The sequence below is a fragment of the Spinacia oleracea genome, chromosome 6, assembly GCF_020520425.1.
Source record: "Spinacia oleracea cultivar Varoflay chromosome 6, BTI_SOV_V1, whole genome shotgun sequence".
Classification (NCBI taxonomy): domain Eukaryota; kingdom Viridiplantae; phylum Streptophyta; class Magnoliopsida; order Caryophyllales; family Amaranthaceae; genus Spinacia; species Spinacia oleracea.
Window position 1 is genome coordinate 6,543,307 of NC_079492.1, and position 21,345 is coordinate 6,564,651.

Below are 21,345 nucleotides of genomic sequence, written 5' to 3' on the forward strand. Positions count from 1 at the left end.
GAACCACTGCCATGACGACACCTAATACGATGAGTATGCGTCTTGAAACAATCTCCACATAACCAAATTCCCATACGACGAAAGGTCACCTCAGCCGTAGTAAAAACCTGCAAATTGGTAGTAAGGGAATGACGGGTTACATCCCGCACACCAGTGCAACAATGACGATCACGTAAGTGAGTGATCAGAGAACTCCTCACCAAACCACGCCCACCTCCATCCTGGCACCCGCTAAGACCCACAAAAGGGCAATGAAACTTCTCTACGGAAGCCGCCATAACAAAGCACTTCAACCAAAAAGTAACTCCAACCAACGAACACCAACGAACACCACACAGCAAACCCAAGAGGACAAATCACCCAAGAGAACACACTCACGGTTGTTGCACACTCACGATCAAAACACCCAAGTGAACAAAACACTCACGAACAACAATCACGGTTGTTGCCCACAAGAGAAGATCGAAACGCCCAAGAGAACCCCAAAATGAAGCTGAGCACCAAACTGAAACCCACGACTGAAACAGAACCCCAAAGTGATCTCCAAATTGCCGGGAAATGATCGAAACACAAACTGCAACACCAAAAACATAAACTGCAACACCAAACCCAAAACGCAACAACAAACTGCGAACCAGACTGAAACGGAACAACCCACGAACTTACGAACAAACGCACTTGAAACTCTCGAACGGAACTGAAACCCAGACTGAAACCCAAACCACCGAACAACTGAAAAGCCACCGGAAATGTTTGAGAACCCAAAATGAAACCCAAACTGAAACTGCCGAACTGCCGAACTGACGAACCCACGAACCTGAAACTGAAGCCGCGCTAAACCACCGGAAATGCCTGAAAACCGCCGACACATAAGCCCCCTGAAAACCACCGGAAATGCCTGCTTAACCACCGGAAAAGGCTGCGAAAATCGTTGCTAACAGCCTGCGAAAACCCCCACGAAATCGCCTGGAAACCGCCTGAACGCCGTCGCCTGACACCTGACCGCCCTCGCCTGACCCCGGCACACCGACGCCGACGCCGGAGATCCCTGGATGATCGACGAGGAGGGAGCCTTAAACGCACGTAAACATCGTGCCCTAATCGCCTGTTTTTGAGAGGATGATTATTATTATTATTATTATTATTATTATTATTATTATTATTATGATTTTATTGTTACTATATGTAGTAGAAATTGAGAATGAATCCACTTTTCGTCAGTTATGTTGCTCCATTGTTGGAGTCTTACACTAAGTAATCCCTATCAATAATCAGGTAAGATTCAATGTTTTATACATAATTATTTCCAATAAAAAAATTATGTTACCTCGTAATATGTTAATTCTATTTGTAATGCTTTATTAGAAATTTAGTTTTGTATTTAAAAGAAAATAACAAAGATTTATAGTAGTACTAAGTCCATATTTAATAATTTTAAATTGTTGAAAAAGTGACTAGCATTATAGAGTATTATAATTTATTAATTCATGATGTAATTGTGATGCTTATTATTTTTAGGGCTTATATTACTTGTTTTAGCTACTATTTTATTAAAAATATTTTTTACTCCATATAATATTATTATTCTAGTGTATACTTTTTATTGGCATGTTCTGTTTAGATTGGCCCCGGAAAGAAAATCTTTCAAGATCCGCCACTGGGCTCAACATAAGACACATCATAATAGAAGGTGATAATCTCCTAGTCATTAACTGCACTAAGAAATGTTGGTTCACTCCTTGGAAGCTTCAACACATCATCATCGACATTCTCGCCCTTCTAGCCTCATTTGACACCTGGGAAATTAACTAATCAAGCATATTTATAGAGAAGCAAATAGAGTTGCATACTGAAATGCTAATGTGGGGCACTTAGTCGATAATTGTATGTATAATGATCCTTGTAATAGCCCTGAGTTAGCCTCTATTGTTCATAATGATTTCTTAGGAGTTCCACTTGTGCGAAGGTTTTCTTAAGATATTTTTTTCTTACCTTTATTAAAAAATTATTAGAAATGTCTCTCACGAGTCCAATTAAGAAGCAATTTTCAAATCAAACCACAAAATTGTTAATCTTGTTATTGTTTGATATTAGAGATTGTTATGAATATGTGGCATCGAGTAGAATTCAAGCACGAATTTTATATAGGCTTGTGCTATGTGTGCCTATATCAAGTGACTAATCGGGCCAATACTTGGACTTTTGTGATTTCAAGTTGAGATTACTTAGAGTTGTCGAAAATGACTAGAACCGGCCAGGCCACAATCCCACGCAAACCGAATGGCAAAGGAAAAATCACATATTTAGTTCGTACGTAATAACCCCACGCATAACATTATTCGATAATATTCAAATTGATTATTAGACCCTATACGTAACAAATTATAGACCCGATTCGACAATTTTGGGTTTACTATCAAGATTCAAGACTATTACAATTTACTACTGAACGGATCACGGGAGGCTAGGCTCGATCAACTTGAGCCCGACCCGCTGACCCGATCAGAAAAGTAGTGTATTTTGGACAGAATTTTTAGGCCAATTTTGAAACTAGTCTGACCCGATTTTTGAACTTTTTGACGAGTTTTGGGCAACTCAAAACAACAATTTTACTCCGTATTTTTGTAGGAGTTGCAATTACTACTTCCGATAGTATTTTTTTTAGGAGTCACGATTATATTTTTGGTACTTTTACACCCACTCCCCAATTGTTTATAATTTTTTACTTTTCTATGAGCCCACTTAAATCATAAATAATTTCATTATTAGTAACTTTAACAACCCCACTTTATATATATATATATATATATATATATATATATATATATATATATATTTATTGTCAACTACCCTATTTGCATCATTATTACATCAAATTCAACTATGTTTCCTCAGTAGTTTTGCCAGTCAACATGTGCCTGCTACAAATAATACAGAGGAAGTAGTTTTAATACTCACCCGGCCCGAAAATAACCCGAACATCCCGCTATTTTTAGCCTGAAAAGCGGATTTTGGCACACAAAATCGCCCTGAATTTTAGCCCGACATGGCCCACCAGGTCTACCGGAGGCCCGGAGTATTCAAACCGCGCGACCCATGGCTGTTTAGCTACTTATTCATTAAATCCAACGGGTCAAATAATCCTTATCTTCTTCTTCGCATACAAACTTGCCAATTTACTATCAATTAAGATAATAATGCTCGGAAACCCGGTTATAATTGGGGGATTTGGAATTGGGGCGGTGAATTTCGGCCCAATATCAACAAATCCGACAATCTCATATCACCGGTTAATCGGAGCTCCGGCGAAATTCCGGCGGCTTACTTTAGCAGACACTCTTGTCAGGAAGGGCAAATTGGCTGTTTGTTGTATTGCTTCTGCTCCCTCTGCTATTGGGTAATCCAAGTTTCTTCACTCTTATTTTAATTTTAATTATATGTTTATCTGCAATGTAGTTTAATTAGTTTGAAACCCATCAAAAAATTAGTGCAGTAAAATTAGTTCTATCTTGCAATGTTTTATGTTATAGACAATGTACAAATTCTATCTTGCAATGTTTTATGTTATAGACAATGTAAAAATTCTACCTTAGCACCACTCCGGTGCGACTAGAGCTAGGTATACCAAATGGTGGTTTTGGTTATGATTTCATTCTTGATTGACAAAATGGAACAAATTGAGGGTCAAATTAAGTCAACTCTTATTTGTTATGGAATTATTAGGCTTCACTTGTTGAGTAATCTTATGTTATGATGCACTATGAATAAGTGAGGCCCTAAACACCCTCACAATTACTTATAATTGCCTGCACATTTTATGTTATAATCCTTATAGACAATGTACAAATTCTATCCTGCACCCGGGTGCAACTAGCTCGATTTTGGTTACAGTTTCATCCTTGAACTATGTTATGATGTACTATGAATAAATGAGGCTCTAAACACGAAACATTCGCTCGCAATTACTTATAATCTCCTGCACATTTTATGTTATAGACAATGTACAAATTTTATCTTGCACCCGGGTGCGTTAGGTGCACCAAATGATGATTTTGGTTACGGCTTCATCCTTGGTTAACAAAATGGCGGACAATTGAGGGTCAAATCAAGTCGATTCTTATTTGTTATGGAATAGCAGTTTCGGAGTACTATTAGACTTCATTTGTCGAGTAATGTAATTTATATTGTTAATTGGGTTGTTTAATGAAATATTGATAGGAGTGGTGAACTTTATATGAAATTTAACTTAGGAAAGGTTATTGAAAATTTGAAATTGATTATAAGGGTTGGAGTTGAGGGATAGTTTGCACATCTTATTCATAACATTATATGAACATGCTCTTATGCAGCATGAAGTATCACGAAACCAGTACTAGTAGTAGTAGCCTGGCTAGTAGGTAGGTTCATCGACACCTTAGTGAAAGGAAGGAATTTATGACTTTTGATTTTCTCTAGAGATATCCGCACATTGATCCATCTATAACTCAGTGGACTAGTAGTCATACATACAAATATAAAACTACCTCATTGGTGTTACCATATGTCAAGGTTGTTCGACTACTGGTATCACTATAATACGAGCTTGATTGAGAGGAGGTTTTATTGGGTGACTGATTCTTATCCTTTGATGAAAGTGGTTGAAGGAGATATATGGTCTAAGGTAGAGACGCTTCCAACTCTTGCATATTTGAATTTGCTATAGACCGATGCTCATTAATAGGCACATTGGACACCAAACTCGACCATCCATTTCATCCACTAGGTTCATATTAGGCACATTGGAAACACCAAACTCGACCATCCATCAGTGGCGGCACCAATAGGGGTTCAGTTGGTTCAACTGAACCCCTACTGGATTTTAGGAAAGCTTAATTAAAAAAAACCCAGCAAATTAATTTATAAACATTTGCACGCATAACTAATCTTAATGAACCGGTGCAAGTCAGTGGTCCAAACACCACTCAATCTCCAACTGGCTGCGGGATCGATCCCTGCCAGTCTTCTAAGCAAATGTGCCTTCGTGAGTGTTTCTTCATTTTTAGTGTACTCCTAGTTTGTTTTTCCATGTAACGGGTTATTTGAATGATTATTCGGTTGATATTAGGGAAAGGCATATGTTACCTAGTTTTCTTTCCTAACAAATTGTAACTGCAAATTTGCACTAATGGCACATTCACACCCAATATTATGGTTGTAAGCAATTAGGAGAAAGAGATTTTATTGTATTATATATTGATATAGATTAGCTTTTTTTCTTCTTCTTTTAAACCCCAAACCCTTAACGAAAAATTCTTGGGACCGCCACTGCCATCCATTAAGGAAAGTATGTAAGTCAGTGTGGTTTCTTCCAATCCATTTCATCCACTTGGTTCATGTTGTCTCCTTATAGCATCTCCAATGGTTGTATATAGGGACTAGCTTGAAATTTATAAAAGTTTCAAACTAATAGGTAGACCATTGGAGAAAAGTAATAAATTAGCTTGGCCAAGCAAATTAGCTTAAACAAGCTAATTTGCTTGAGAACTTCCAAAAATTGCCAAATAATTAATTGACAAGTGGGACCAATTTAAATAACAAGCTAGTTGCTAGCCATTGGAGCACAAATTAGCTAGACAATGAAATGGCTTGAAATCTTATGTGGCATAACAAGGTAATTGTCAAATTAGCTTACCATTAGAGATGCTCTTATAAACTCCCTGATTCTTTATGGAATAGAGAATGTATTATTCGGTGTACTTGAAAAATTTCCTTAGATCTATCCTTACTTTCAGCAAGTTTCCATGTCTGCCAATCTCGGGGTTTTCAGACAGTTATTAACAGACATATTTTGTTCTAGGCTTTTGCCATTCTTTATTCGATGTCACATCTGACTCTCGTTTCTTATTTTTAGCAACACAAAATATGACCGTCTGTTGCCATATGTTCCAACGAAACACCCACCTAGAGTTGAACACTTGGTTGTCTTAGAAGCAAGCCCTGTTTGTGATTACATTAGCAGAACTTTGAACCTCCCACCTCTGTAAGTTTTTTTTACTGTTTCCTCATTTTTTGTCCTTTCTTTGATGATGAGTGGGAAGAGGTAGTAAACTGAGCTAGTGATTTATGAAGGTATGTTGCTGATCTTATCCATTTTGGAGCTGTTTATTATGCACTCGTACATCCTAAGCCTCCGGCAACTGCAACTCCAGAGCAGGTTCAAGTATATGAAAAATTTACTTCACCTCATCTTCTAAAACAGAGGCAGTCACTTGAGGGGAAAACTGTTTCGGAAGCACAAAAGACCTTCCGTATAACTCATATCGATCAACATGTTGAAGTTGGAACTTACTTGCGCGTATATGTACATCCAAGACGCTTCCCAAGGTTTTTTGAGAATAAAGTTAATTATTTGTGCTTGCAATTTTCCTTTTATGTATAAGTCACACACTGGATTCTTTCAGGTGCTATGAAATCGATTGGAAGTCGAGGATTATAGCTGTTATGGAATCTTATGTGATTCTGGACAAGCCTGCTGGCACTTCTGTAAGTAACTCTTGGAACTACTAGTTACTTAGGTTCTTTATAGTCTTCTGATTAGAAGAGGTATATGCTGTGAATGAAGAAACTAGAATAGATTCATTTATTGAGGACGACTACTTTTTTTTCCTCATCACCACCCCTCTAGGGTGTGCTTTAACTGGTGACATGAAGCATCTAAAGCTTCATGCAGTGGTTAGAAGAATTACCGCTTGGTAAGATTGAGAATATTGTTCAAGCATCTTACGGTCAGTTTGGTAGCCGGTAATAAATGGTAGGAATGGGAATAAAACTAAGTGTTATTTGGCAAGAAAATAACATTATGATGTCCCACCTAATAAATTTGGGAATGAAATTTTGTGTCAAACTTGGTGTTTTCTTCATAAATTTGCATTCCCACCTAATACTACTCCCCAAATGGTAAATGTAATGGAGGGTAATGGAAATTTATAAAGAAAAAGAGATCTTTCTAGTGAATTAGCATTACCATGGAAATGAATATTGATTTTCCTTACAAATTCATTCTCTTTGACACCGTTTATGGCCGGCTACCAAACGGGCCGTTAGGGCTTGAAGTTGGAGTTTTTGTGGCTCTTAACTGATCTTTTGTTCCTCCTTGTATCTTACCTGATCTTCACTCTATTAATTGTTATCTTTTCTTATGGTTTTGTTCCTTGTTATTAAAACATCTATTTTAAGGTAGACGTGTTTATACCTAATATTTTAAGATCATCTGTTTTAAGGTAGACGTGTTTATGCCTAATATTTTAAGGTAGACGTGTTAAATGGGACTGTGGGACATTATCCCATTTCACTTGGAGCTGTGATTATCATCTGATGCAGTCCTTTGAAATGCCTATGTTAATCTCCAAGCTAATATCTGCAATGATGTTTATCTGTCTTTGACTAGGTAGGAGGAACTTCCAACAATATAGAAGAAACTTGTGCGAACTTTGCTACTCGTGCTTTGGGATTGACTAGTCCGCTCTTGACTACACATCAGATTGATAACTGTACTGAAGGATGGTAATATGCTTAGACAGTTGCAGACTATTTTCGTTCAACTGTTTTGGTGCCTAAATCAGCATGTGACCGTCAAACTCATTGCAGTGTTGTGATGGCCAGAACGGAAGATTACTGTTCTATTTTTCATGAAAAAATTAGAGTAAGTTGATACTGTTATCAATAAAGTTTCATATATGATACTCCCTCTGTTCCTAAATAAGTGTCTCATTTGGTGAAAAACACGGGTATTAAGAAATGTGAAAAATGGGTAAGAAAAACAATGGTTGGGAGTGTTTTTATGGGGAAAGGGTAAAGTAGATGATTGTTTATTGATAAAGTACAAATAAAAGTGGAAGTGGGGATGGAAAAGTGTATAATGTGTACGAAAATACAATCATGATTTATGGAAAAGTGGGAAAAATGTATGTCCAAAATTAGAAAAAGGACACTTAAATAGGAAAGCCCTATTAGGAATCCAGGACACCTATTTAGGAACGGAGAGAGTACAATTATTACTGTATTGGACATTGACAATCAAATCCATTTGTACATTATACATGAACTATTGTGACTGATTAATCTTTCTGATGTTTGGTGCAATTAGAGTGTTAGACATCCAACACTAGTACATTTTTGAAAACTCTTACTAAGCTGATATCTAATGTGTTTGTTGCTCTAAATTAGGATAAGAAGGTCAAGAAATACTATCTTGCCCTTGTTGCAGCTCCAGTATCGTGTGGGATAATCACCCATTACATGCAACCGGCAAAGCTTGCTCCACGTATAGTTTCTGAAGGTAACAATCAACATATTAGCCCTTTTGTTTCTTCTTCATAAATTGTATAATATTAATGTCTGTCAGTAAGTGGTGTATAAGTCTTTTGATGTCTTAGAAAGTTGTAACAGTGAGCCAGTGAGGTACTGTTAATGGCTGAATGAAGTCAGAACTTCAACAGAACTTGATCAAAGATAACATGACAGATTCATAAGTGCTGCAAGCTCTGACTACAGCTATTTATACAAATAGCTGAGCTACCTTAGCTAACTTTTCTACCACAATTCAGTTATAACAACATAACAGATTTCCTAATTATAAGGAGCGGCAAATAACAGATTCTCCTGTTAGTCTGTTACAATTCTCCCTTCTTAAGAAATGACTTGTCCTCAAGTCTGAACATAAAAATCAGGAAACCTTTGCTCGAAATCATCTGCAAACTCCCAGGTAGCTTCTATTGTAGGAAAGTTCAGCCATTTAAACAGGAGCTAAATTGCAGCTACATTGTGATGCTTGACCACTCTTCTGTCAATAATGGCTTCAGGTTTAGCAATTTCTTCCTCATCCATTCCATGGAACCAATAGCCCCTCTCAACCGCTTAAGTTGTGACACATGAAAAACTGGGTGGATCTGAGCTTCTTGTGGCAGCTTCAGCTTGTATGCAACCTCCCCTACTGCCTCACTGATTTGGAAAGGCCCGTAGAACACTGCTGCAAGCTTTTCATTGTTCACTGGCCTCATTGATCTCTGCCTATAAGCCTGCAACTTAAGCCAAACCCAGTTACCCACTGCAAACTTCCTTTCACTCCTTCTCTTGTCTGCTTGAGCTTTCATCCTATCTTGAGCCCTTCTTAAATGAAACTGCACTGTCTTCACCATTTCCTCCCTCTTTTGGAGTGATCTGTCAACAGCATCCACCTTAGATTCTCCAGGTAACTAAGGCAAATGAATAGGGGGAGATTGACAATACACAATCTCACAAGGAGTTGTTCGTGCAGCACAATGAAACGTAGTATTATACCACCACTCAGCAAGTGGTAGCCACTTGCTCCAATTCTTGGGACAATCCCCTGTCATACACCTTAAGTAGGTCTCTAGACACCTGTTGACTGGTTCAGTTTGTCCATCAGTCTGTGGGTGATAAGCAGAAGATAGCAGTAGCTCAGTTCCTTGTAAAGTAAACAAGGCTTTCCAAAAGTTGCTCAAGAAAATGGTATCCCTGTCACTGACAATCGACCTAGGCCAACCATGCAACTTAAAAACCTTTTTTAAGTAGAGTTGAGCCACGTCTATAGTTCCATAAGGATGTGACAAGGCCATAAAGTGTGCATATTTGCTCAAACGATCCACAACCAAAAAAATCACATCTTTGCACATGACTTAGGTAATCCACCAATAAAATCCATCGACATGTCTGTCCAAACTTCTTGAGGAATAGGTAGAGGCTGTAACAGTCCCGGATTGGCCATATTTTCAGGTTTATTGGCTTGACAGACTACACAACTTCTCACAAATGAAGTCACAAAGGTAGTTATTTCCTTCCAATAGAAAATACTCTTCACTCTTGCTAAAGTGGCATCCCTTCCCGAATGTCCACCTTGACCAGAATTATGCAACCAGTGCAAGATTACTTGCTTCAACTCACCATTAGGCCCAACTACTAACTTGCCTTTCCTTCTAATCAAACCCTCTTGCAGCTAAAAATTAGGGACTTGATCTCCTGCTTTTAGCTTCTGTAATAACTGAGAAGTGTTCAGGTCTAACTCACAGCTTTCTAATATCTTATGAGAAAGATTGGAGTCAAGAACTGAAAGTGCCATCATCATCATTATTTCAGCTTCATCCACCCTAGAAAGTGCATCAGCCACCAGATTATGACTCCCACTCTTATACTGAATCTCATAGCTAAACCCCAATACCCCATCAACTTGGACAGCCACAATTGTTGAAATGGAGTTGAGATCTTCTGCTGTAAAAGCCACTTGAGACTTTTCTGATCAGTTCTGATAATGAAATGCTGCCCCATTAAGTATTGTTCCCATTTCTGAATTTCTGTAACAACAGCCTGAAGTTCTTTCTCATAAACTGATAACTTCTGCCATCTTGGACCCAATTCTTGCATTAACACAGCTCCAATGCCATTGTTAGAAGCATCTGTCTCCACCATGAAAACCTTAGAAAAATCTGACAAAGCCAACACAGGAGCTAAACTAAGGCTCTTTTTCAATGCTGCAAATGCATTTTCAGCTTTATCTGACCATTTAAACTCACCCTTCTTTAATAACTGAGTTAGTGGCCTGCTTATACGAGCATAATTCCTGACAAACTTTTTATAATATCCGGCCAAACCCAAGAAACTCCTCAAATCTTTGACATTTTGAGGTATTGGCCACCTGACAACTGACTCCACTTTATGAGGATCAGTTTCTACCCACTCCTGAGATCAAATGCCCAAGTATCCAACCTTATCAATGGAAAAAGCACACTTTCTTCTCTTTGCATACATAACACTCTGTTTCATCAGCTCAAAAACTGACTTTAAGTGTTGTACGAGCTCACTGACAGACCTGCTGTAAATCAATATATCATCAAAAAATATGAGCACACATTTCCTCAAAAGAGGTTTAAAAACATGATTCATCCAGCTTTGGAAAGAAGCTGGTGAGTTTGTGAGACCAAATGGCATCACCAAGAGCTCATAATGTCCATTATGAGTTTTAAAAGCAGTTTTGAAAACATCATCTTCTTGAACCCTCAATTGATGATAACCAGCCCTTAAATCGATCTTGCTAAACACATGTGAGCCAGCTAACTCATCAATCAATTCATCCACTACAGGGATTGGAAACTTTTCTTTGATTGTTTTCCTGTTAAGCTCCCTATAATCTACACATAACCTCCAAGTTCCATCCTTCTTTCCCACCAAAACCACTGAAGAGGCAAAAGGACTACAACTATCCCTTATAATGCCTTGTTCCATCATTTCCTCAACCAAATTTTCAATTATATCCCTCTGTTTCAATGGATACCTGTTAGGCCTAATGCTTACTGGATTAGCACCAAACTCTAAAGGAATCCTATGATCATAAACACCCCTACCAGGTGGCAATACCTTCGGCTCTTCAAAACCTCGTTGTACTCAAGTAATAACTCCTCTACACAATCAGGAACCACTTTAGTTTCAACATTCCAGCTTATAATACCTTCATTTCCACCACTTGAAGTTAACAACTGCAAGAAATGAAGTTGGACTGATTGAGCAAATAGCTTTCCACCATTCTGTCCCAAGTTTGTCACAACTTTCTTTGGTTTCTCACCCCTTAGAACATGCTTGCTTCCCTTGAGTTCAAACTCCATTATCAGGTTCTTAAAATCCCAACTTACAGTGCCTAGATCACTAAGCCACTGAACTCCAAGTACCATATCACATCCACCCAATGGGATTAGAAGCACATCAGACATGAATTCAGTGTGTTGCATCTTCCATTTGAACCCCTTGCACACATTTTGACAGGCCAAATGATTCCCATCTGCTACTGTCACAGATTGGGGAGCAGTCTTCTCAATCTTCATGCCCAAACTTCCTGCTAGTTCTAAGTCTACAAAGTTATGTGTACTGCCCGAGTCAATCAAAATATGAAGAGGCTTCTTCTCATAATACCCAGTGACCCTCATGGTCTGGAAATTATGATTCCCACTTAAAGCATTCACAGAGATACAAGGTTCCACGTCAGAAACATGAAACTCCTGCTCTTCTTCCACATTATCCACTTCCTCGTCATCATCTCCAGGAATTTCCACAGTGAATAGTTGTGTCTGTCCTATTTGACATTTGTGATTCCTTTCATAAGGCTTATCACATAACAAAAATAACACAATCCCTTAAGTTGCTTTTCTCTCCTTTCTGCTGCAGTCAAGAATTTTTTGTGGTCTTTGATAAGGTTTTTGAGTATTTTGTGAGTAGAAGTGGGTTTGAATGAAGAAGTAGGGGTTGGTAATAAGGGTGGTAGGTTTGAACTTTTCTGGTAAGAAATAGAAGGCTGCAAATTAGTCTTAGAACCTACGGCAAAAGAAGTCTTATGCAGGTTCTTGGTTGCTTCCAGATTTTCTTCTTGCAACCTGGCATAGTCCACTGCCTCTGCTAGAGTCTTTGGTTTAAATGCTCTAACAAATGGCTTAACAACAGCTTTTAACCCCCAATAAAGCTATCTAGGAAGTAAGAATCAGGTAAGAAATGGCTTTATTGCAACATCAAAGACCTTAAATTCACAAATTCATCTACATAAGCCTCAATGGAGCTAGTTTGGTGGAGTTTATTGAAGTTTTCAACAACATTATCACCTATGACATCCTTAAATCTTGCACACAAGTCAATTACAAATTCTGTCCAATCCACATTACCCCTGACAGCAGTATAACTAAACATCCAAGTTTCAGCCTTATCAATCATGTTCAAACATGCAAGATAAACCTTCTGGTCATCACTAATGTTACACAAAGTGAAATACTTATTGCACTTTTTAATCTACATTCGACGGTTTGACCCTTCAAACTTCGGAAACTCAAGTTTAAGAACATACCCGAGGTTTCTGGTGGAATTGAAACCCGAACCTGATCTTCTGTCATAACCATCTCTTCCACCGGCCTCCCCACTCCTGGAATCTCCAGAACTTCGAGCCAATCTATCACTAATATCTTGCATCATTCTCATCACAGATTCTTCAAACTTCTGGTTGTATGCTTGCTGTTCTTCCCATTTTTGCTCCATCAACTTCAGTTGCTCCTCAACTGCCGCCATTCTTTTGTGAGAAACTGGCGCCAGAATTCTTGAATTCCAGAATCTTCAAGAACAGTTTATGAAAATTTCTGATATGCTGAGTTAAAGAAGAATTCGAGGAATGAGCTCGCTACAAATTCTTGTTCAACCGAACTTGAACTGATTTTGCTGATATGGGTTAAAACTTTTGAGAGAGGTTTCTGGAAATTTTCTGACAGGCAATTCCTCAAACAGTTGGTGTGCAACACTTAATCTTCAAGCTTTCAAAGAGAAAATGGGTATGTTCAAGAAGGAAATTCTTCTGAAATGTGTTAGCTCTGATACCAAAGTAACAGTGAGGTACTGTTAATGGCTGAATGAAGTCAGAACTTCAACAGGACTTGATCAAAGATAACATGACAGAAGAAATAGAGAGAATAGAGAGAATTTATTAGGAAGAAGGAGTTTATTATTAACAATCATAACTCATAAGTGCTGTAAGCTCTGAATACAGCTATTTATACAATAGCTGAGCTACCTTAGCTAACTTTCCCACCACAATTCAGTTATAACAACATAACAGATTTCCTAATTATAAGGAGAGGCAAATAACAGATTCTCCCGTTACAAAAGTTGCCAAATTTCTGCAATTAAATACAAAAACTGCATGCAGGATGAGGATTATGTATTTCCCTTTAACTTAAATCCTTGCTTTTAATTTTCAGTAATTATGCAAGTTCTCGAAAAAAAGAAAAATGCCTTTATGGATTTCATTGTTACTCAAATTTAGGGAGGTCTCAATTCTTGTAGCCATACGGCCTTACCCCTATTTATACAGTCATATTCAATCAAATTGCTAGAGTAGTGCAACAAATACAAGTTTCTATATATTAAGCTAAATATATGCGCCCGGTAATCGACACTTGCTGTTTCTTCTACTAGTTCTACATACCTAGTATTCTTGTTAATTATTTTAAGTGTTTATGGATGTGATGTTGAGATGCTATATAGGAGTAGCTTATCTTTTCTTAGCTTGTGATGGATAAAAAAGATTAGTGTAATTTGAAAGTTCTGCACATAAGCTTGTGTTAAAGTAAAGCTATGCAGTATTGCTATTAAGGTAAGTTTCACGTAGAGCTTAGCGTTTCATTGAATGCAGAATATGTGAAAGGATCTCAGTTATGTCAGCTTGAAGTTTTGGATTGCAAAGAAGTTCCTTGGCCAAACTCTATAATTGAAGAGAAGTATCAAATCAATGACTGCGGATGGCCTGCCAAGAATTTTGCTTATGAATGTAAAATCAATCTTTTGACTGGCCGAACTCATCAGGTATCATGCTCAACTCTATGTTACTCAGAGGCTTCATTTCCACTCAAGTACATGTGTCGGATCCTTGACACTTAGACATGGTTATGGATAAACACTTAATTTTGGACCGAAAACACGAATTTTGTTTGAGTGGTAGAGGAGCTGAAATCTAATGTCAATATCCGAGTTCGGTTTTCTTTGTTAATTTCTTTGGGAATTGAGATACAGAACTACAGAAGTAATAAGTCCTATTTTTCCAGCATCGTCAACAGTTTTGTATGTCCACTGTTTTTTCTGGAATGATATTTCCGCCTATGTGTACCGTCTGACATCTTGGAATGATACAAAACATGAATATTTGAACTTTTACCGTTTTCTATCACTTATACAAAACATGAATATTTGAACTTCTACCATTTTCTATCACTTATACAAAACATGAATATTTGAACTTCTACCATTTTCTATCACTTATACAAAACATGAATATTTGTTCCCATGAACATTCCTTTTCAGTTAGTTTACAAACATCTGGGCACAGAAGAAACTTGTTGATTTACTCGTGTCCCTAATTTTCTGGACAGATTCGAGCACAACTTGCTGCTTGTGGGGCTCCTTTAATAGGTGATTCAATGTACATGCCAGCCGCACTTGCAGAGTTAACAAATCCTGGAGTTTTTCCCTTTGGTAAATACAAAAGAGAATATTCACGTGAGGATGACAAAAGAATTGCTATTGAGAATTGGATATCTCTGCACGGAAAGGAGCCAAGTTTGGCTATCGGTCTTCAAGCAAGTCAAATATCATGGGATGATGATAAGTACGTTTATGAAGCTGGATCACCTTGGTGGAGATGAGGACATATTCAGGGGTCTGTTGCACTCGAAGAACTTAAAATTTCTTGTTGATGAAGCCGGGTTTGGCTGATGTTGGATTCCATTGTTTCTGGTCTTCAGTTTTCAAGGTTACATGTCAATGCTTCTGCATGCATGGTAAGCATTTCATTTATGTAAACATAATAAAGAAAAGATTTGTGTAAATAATCTGAAGTTTCATTTATTATCCCACTTTATGATTAGTTAGGTATAATCCAACTTATCCAAGATTTGGGGAACCTTCTCAAAATAACAGACCCTAAAAAATTCCAACATAGATGAGTCGATGACAATAATAGCACTTTGAACAGTTTGGAGTAAGTTTCCCCCAAAATTTGGGATTATCTGAAATAATCAAATGGAAGGATTTTTAAAAGAAAATGGTTAAAACCTGGGATTATTGATTTCAAGTTTTCTATTTCTCGAGAAAAAATTATCATCGTTCAATGGATTGGTAACCTCTCCGGATCCTTGTTCTTTTCACTACTTTTGGAAGCCGTTGTAGTATGTCGTCATGACTTAATCAGGCTTAATGTACTACAGTGCTGGATCTTTTCGTTTCATTGGAGCTGTTTTATCTCACGGGATTAATCAGTCTTAAATGTACTTACATGCTGAATCTTTTCGTTTCATTGGAGTTGTTTCTCTCACTGGATTCTGTTTCCTGATATTCTGTATTTACATCATTATTTCACACTATATCTTCAGGTAGGCTATAACGGCTGCTGTTTGTTTATTCTTCTCTACCTGTGGACCTGTTGTTGTGGAATGTTTGCATGCACTTATTGTTTGCCCCTAATCAAACAGCTTATGCTGTGAATGTGAAAAGTAGGAACGGTTAATTGTGGCATGCTGTCATTGGCTTTGGGGTTAATGATGTATCACGATGTATGATAATCTTACACCAATTAAGCTGTAAGCCTGTAACTTATCACGGATGGCTTTAAACAAGATCCAATGTTTTTCGTTCAAAATTGCTTTGTCTAAAAGTTTCTTTTCCGGGTTTTCCCCAGATTAGCAAACAGAAGATTGGATGCAGGAAGTTTCTATTACCTCGGAATTACATACTTGAAACAGAACTGTGAACTTCAAAGTCTCAAAACAAGTTACCAGAAAAGAGAACTCCTAATAAGACAGCTTAAGACCTGAAGACAAAGAGTGATATATAGCCTTTGTGGAAAAGTCTGTTCATTGCATCTTAACACGACATCAGGAAGGATTTTCAACTATACCTGATGTTTGTGTTTGGGTTTGTCAGAGGATGAGGTCAAGCTTCTGTATACTATTGTAACTGAAGGAAGTAATCTGTAAAGATTACAGATGTATTGTTTCAAGTAATTTGCTATAAGTTGACTTTGACTTTAATGTACTCCTACATTTTAAATTTACCTGTTATTTGAATTAATGATACTAACAGATGCCATAACTGTCTGTCTCACAAATCACCAATGCCGAATATTTAAATATTCATACTTTACAGTGAAACTTTTTTTGCCGTAGAAAGTGTAATGAAGTTGTTCACCGTCTTAATAAATAGGCTGTTAATGTTGAAAGTGTGGTGAAGTTGATCACCGTCTTACCGAATAGGCCGTTATTGTGATTAGAGTGAGCAAAAAGTGGTACCCTGAATCGGAATCAGCCAGAACATATAAGGAACCTGTTGTGTAGGTTCCGGTTCCGGGTAACAAAATTGTTGCAACAGGTTTCGGTTCTCAATTTTTTGGAACGTGTCCATGTACACACTAATTCTAATATGATGTGCCTAAAGAAAGTGACTGAGCCATATAAAAATGTTTCATATGCCCAAAATATAAAGTTAAACTTCTTTACAGTTAAACTTCTTTTTGCCGGTGAAAGTGTAATGAAGTTGCTCACCCTCTTAATAAATAGGCCGTTAATGTGTTAATGTTGAAAGAGTAATAAAGTTGATCACCGTCTTACCGAATAGGCCGTCTTCGAATAGCTCCTCGTACTTTACAGTTGAACTTCTTTTTGCCGCAAAAAGTAATGAAGTTCCTCACCGTCTTAATAAATAGGTCGTTAATGTGTTAATGATGAAACTGTAATGAAGTTGCTCAACGTCTTACCGAATAGCTCCTCGCACTTTACAATTAAACTTCTTTTTTGCCGCAGAAAGTGTAATGAAGTTGCTCACCGTCTTAGGAAGTGTAATGAAGTTCCTCAAAAAGTCAGGGTACCCCGAATCGGAACCGGCCAGAACCTATAAGGAACCTGTTGTGTAGGTTCCGGTTCCGGGTAACAAAATTGTTGCAACAGGTTCCGGTTCTCAATTTTTTGGAATGGGTCCATGTACACACTAATTCTAATATGAAGTACCTAAACAAAGTGATCGAGCCATATGAAAATGCTTCATATGCCCAAAAATATAAAATAATTCAAGTTAATTTTTGAAAAATATAAATATAGAATTACAATTTAATCCAAAACTATAAAAATCCAAACTAAACCTTAAAAGTAGATTTTTTCAATAAATTATCAATAATTTATCTAGGGCTCGTTCGGAATCACCGCCAGTTCTCAGTTTTTGGTTTTTTGGTTTTTTGGTTTTATACATCATATGATTTAGATAGAATTATGAACTAAAAATAGTCATACATATTGTAATCATGTTAATTTTGAAAACAGACAACAAAACTGAAAACTACTTTTTGTGGTTTTTATATTTTAAACTATTTTTTGTGATTTTTATATTTTAAACTACTTTTTGTGGTTTTCATATTTTAGTTTTTAGGTGTGTAAAAAACAGAAAACCAGAAACAAAAAACGATATCGAACGAGCCCTAAAAATATTTAAAATGACAGATTATCCTAAACCGGAACTTGTATTAATTTCAAGAACCCTAATTGTGATATTGTTTGGCTACTAGCTAGACAGGAAAACTATTTAACCTACCTTTTTCAAATTTTATTTTCCGGACCTAGAACTCTAGAAGCGTAAGGAAGGATCGAAGGAGGGGTTTCAGAGTTAATCAGGTAACTCAAATCTAACACTCCCAATCTTTTCATGATTTGATTTCTAGGGTTTTTGTTAATCTTGTCACAAACATAGGTTTTGATTCAACAAACCATTGATATTCAATTCCTTAAAATTTCGGAAAATTTTCTGTTTTACCTCCAATTCCTTCGATTGTATCTGATTTGAACATTTTTTTTGGCTCATTCATCCAAGGGCTGGCGAAATTTATAATTCAATTTACCATTTTTTTGTTTTTTGGTGTAATTCAACTTACCATCGAAAGTGAAATGACAATTTTGGCAATTATGAACCTGAAAGTGACAATTTAATATGATGAAGAACTATTGTAGTGGGTGCCATATTTGTTTGTAAATTTATTCCCTGAACTGCTAGATTACATGAAAAGATTTGTAATTTTATAACATTTTCATAAAGTGGTTTGTCTGTGTAGGTGCTCCGTTTTTGCGATGAGCTTTGTTCTTGAGTTTTGTACTTAACTGCTTATAAGTAGCTTTTTTGTTATCCCTTTTGGTAATATAACCCCTTTTATTTGCCAAAAAATAAAAATTGTAGGTAACTGTTTCGAACATGGGAGATACATTTGACAAAGACTCCGTGAATCCTATGGATTTACAGTTTGATTCTAATAAAGAATTGGGTCGTGCTTTTGGAGAATATCTTATTGAAGTGTCTTCTGCGACTGTCCAACTATATGATAATCAAAAGTCATATCTAATATATGATAAGGGGAATCCTCAGTTTATCTCCTCAGACAATAACACCTTATTGCTTAATGGTCCACAAGACAGTATTATCACAATCAATGGAGCGCTTAGCATGACTGTAAATCTCAAGGTACTGAGCCTGAACAAAAAGAAAAACTGCTGGGAATATCCTTTTGCAGAGAAGGGATGGGGTCTTGCAACTGAGGATAATTCTAGCTGGTTACTAGCTGGAGAGATGGGTCGGGGTCTTGCAACCGAGGATAACTCTATGGGTTGGTATTATCTAATCAAGGCTCGGGGTCGGGGTCGTGATATGCGTCCAGTTGATTCTAGGGATGTTTGGTTTGTGAAAGGGTGTTAAAATTTGGACAATACCGCTGAAGTTTGCTATCATGAATTCAAATCCTTTTCTTTTAAGGGTATCCTTGGATCTGTTTGTGTGAATTATATTTCTATGCCTTGTGGCCTTATTGCTGAAGTGGAAGTAATAAAAGTTGTTAAAGTAGGAGAAGATGGTGTTGCAAGAAGTGGACTCCGCAATGCTAAGATTTATGGAAGCATCACAGCTTGCAATGGCAGGACTTTTGGGCACACTGCGGACGACTCTTCTACAGAATATCCTCCAATTGTTCTCTATAAGAAACTACCAAGGAAGCATGATCGACTGACTTACGGGATTCCAATAGAGTTGTGTAGATCGTTGGTTTGCGTGAAGGAAATAATGCCCTTGGTCCAAGTATGCATTCTATGTTAAGTCTAATAAATGCGGTTCAGTATTAATTAACAAGTTAATAATTCAGTGAGATCAAGTGAGCTGAATGCCTAGCTAGAGGCCGCTTCAGTTCAAGTGGAATTAATGATATTAATCCACAGCTTACTCTTGACTGAACCCGTAGGGTCACACAAATAGTACGTAAACGGATCAAGTATTTAATGGCATTAAATACTCCATCTATGAATATTCGGAACCGACGGATCTTGGTTTCAGTGGGAGCTAAGATCGTCACAGGCAAGAAATGAATACTCCGGAAACGATGATATTGCCGGAAACGGAAATATGGATCGTGTCGGAAATATGAATATTATCCAAGTCGTAGATGTTGCCGGAAACGGAAACATGGTACGTATCGGAAAATATTATTGGAAATGGAAATATTACCAGAATCGGAAATATTGCCGGAAACGGAAATATTGTCAGAATCGGAAATATTACCGGAATCGGAAAATAATTCCGGAAACGGAAATATTAAATATTTGTTCGAAACGGAAATTAATTCCGGAATCGGAAATATTGAATATTGTTCGTATCGGAAATAGATTCCGGAAATGGAAATTTAATCGGAAGCGTATCGTACGAATTAGCATCGGACGAGGCCTGCCGGACGAAGGCCCAGCACGAAGCCGGGCCATCGCCCAGCAAGCACGCACGCCACAAGCCCAGCGCGCACCAAGGCCACGGATGCGTGGGCCGCGCTGCATGGGCTGCTGCTCGCATGCGCATGGGCAGCCCTTGTGGCTGCCGTGTGTGTGTGTGAGTTTGTGCTCATGCGTGATTCCTAAAACTGCAAGAGTTAGTGTGTGATTAAATTCCTATTCCTAATTAGATAAATTAATTAAATAGAATTCATGTAGGATTCTAATTTCAATTAATTCGTATCCTACTAGGATTGCGATTCCTTTTCCATAACTCTATAAATAAAGGCCTAGGGGTCATTATTTACATACAAGTTTTTAAGTATTCAAAACTAAGATTTTTAAGCAGAAAAATCAGCCAATATTCTTGCCTACCCAACCGAAAATATTAGAACCTTAAGGGCGATTCTAGTTGGTCAATCTTAAGGCGGATCCGGACGTGCTGTGGACTATCTACGGAGGGACGACACTTGGAGTCCTAAAGACTTGTTCTTGTTCGGTTCGGGCGCAGCTAGGGAAGGCACGCAACAAAGAGTATGCATCTAAACTATGCTAAATGATTATGTGTAAATAATATGTTTCCTGGCTTTATGGTTTTTCCGCATGATTTATGAACTGTCATATGAATCATAACCTAACAGTGGTATCACGAGCCCCTTATTATTTTCATAATCTAAATTGCATGAACATGGTTAAATATTACAAATTTGCAAGAATTAAAAGGGGTGATTAATTTTCGTAATTGTTAATTAATTGCAAATTGCGTTTATTTAATTATACGTACGCAGTTTTTCGGCAGTTTCTTCATTACTCATCCGAATTGAGTGATTTTTGTGTCAATTCCGCATGTAAAAGGCATTCTAAAATTTTGACAAAAATAGTATTTTTCTGCCGAACCCAGAATTCTCAAATTCGAAGCCTAACTATGACTTTTCGAAGGTTTTAGTTTTTCGAATGCAAAAATTTCGTAAATTTAAGATGTTAAATTAAATAT

At 37.3% G+C, this 21,345-nt stretch overlaps 1 protein-coding gene across 2 annotated transcripts; it reads left to right on the forward strand.

Moving 5' to 3' along the window:
- Window positions 1–3,048: 3,048 nt before the first annotated feature.
- On the forward strand, window positions 3,049–16,704 carry LOC110790734 (RNA pseudouridine synthase 6, chloroplastic-like). 2 transcript variants are annotated; one of them, XM_021995504.2, is made up of 11 exons: window positions 3,049–3,397; window positions 5,891–6,019; window positions 6,109–6,363; window positions 6,441–6,522; window positions 7,427–7,542; window positions 7,627–7,681; window positions 8,206–8,317; window positions 14,213–14,382; window positions 14,946–15,353; window positions 15,945–16,151; window positions 16,250–16,704. In XM_021995504.2, exons 1-9 carry the CDS (start codon window positions 3,198–3,200, stop codon window positions 15,216–15,218), a joined length of 1,392 nt encoding a protein of 463 aa, XP_021851196.2. In that variant the 5' UTR covers window positions 3,049–3,197; the 3' UTR covers window positions 15,219–15,353; window positions 15,945–16,151; window positions 16,250–16,704. The 2 variants fall into 2 exon arrangements, with proteins under 2 accessions (XP_021851196.2, XP_021851195.2); XM_021995503.2 differs by lacking the exon at window positions 15,945–16,151.
- Window positions 16,705–21,345: the final 4,641 nt, after the last annotated feature.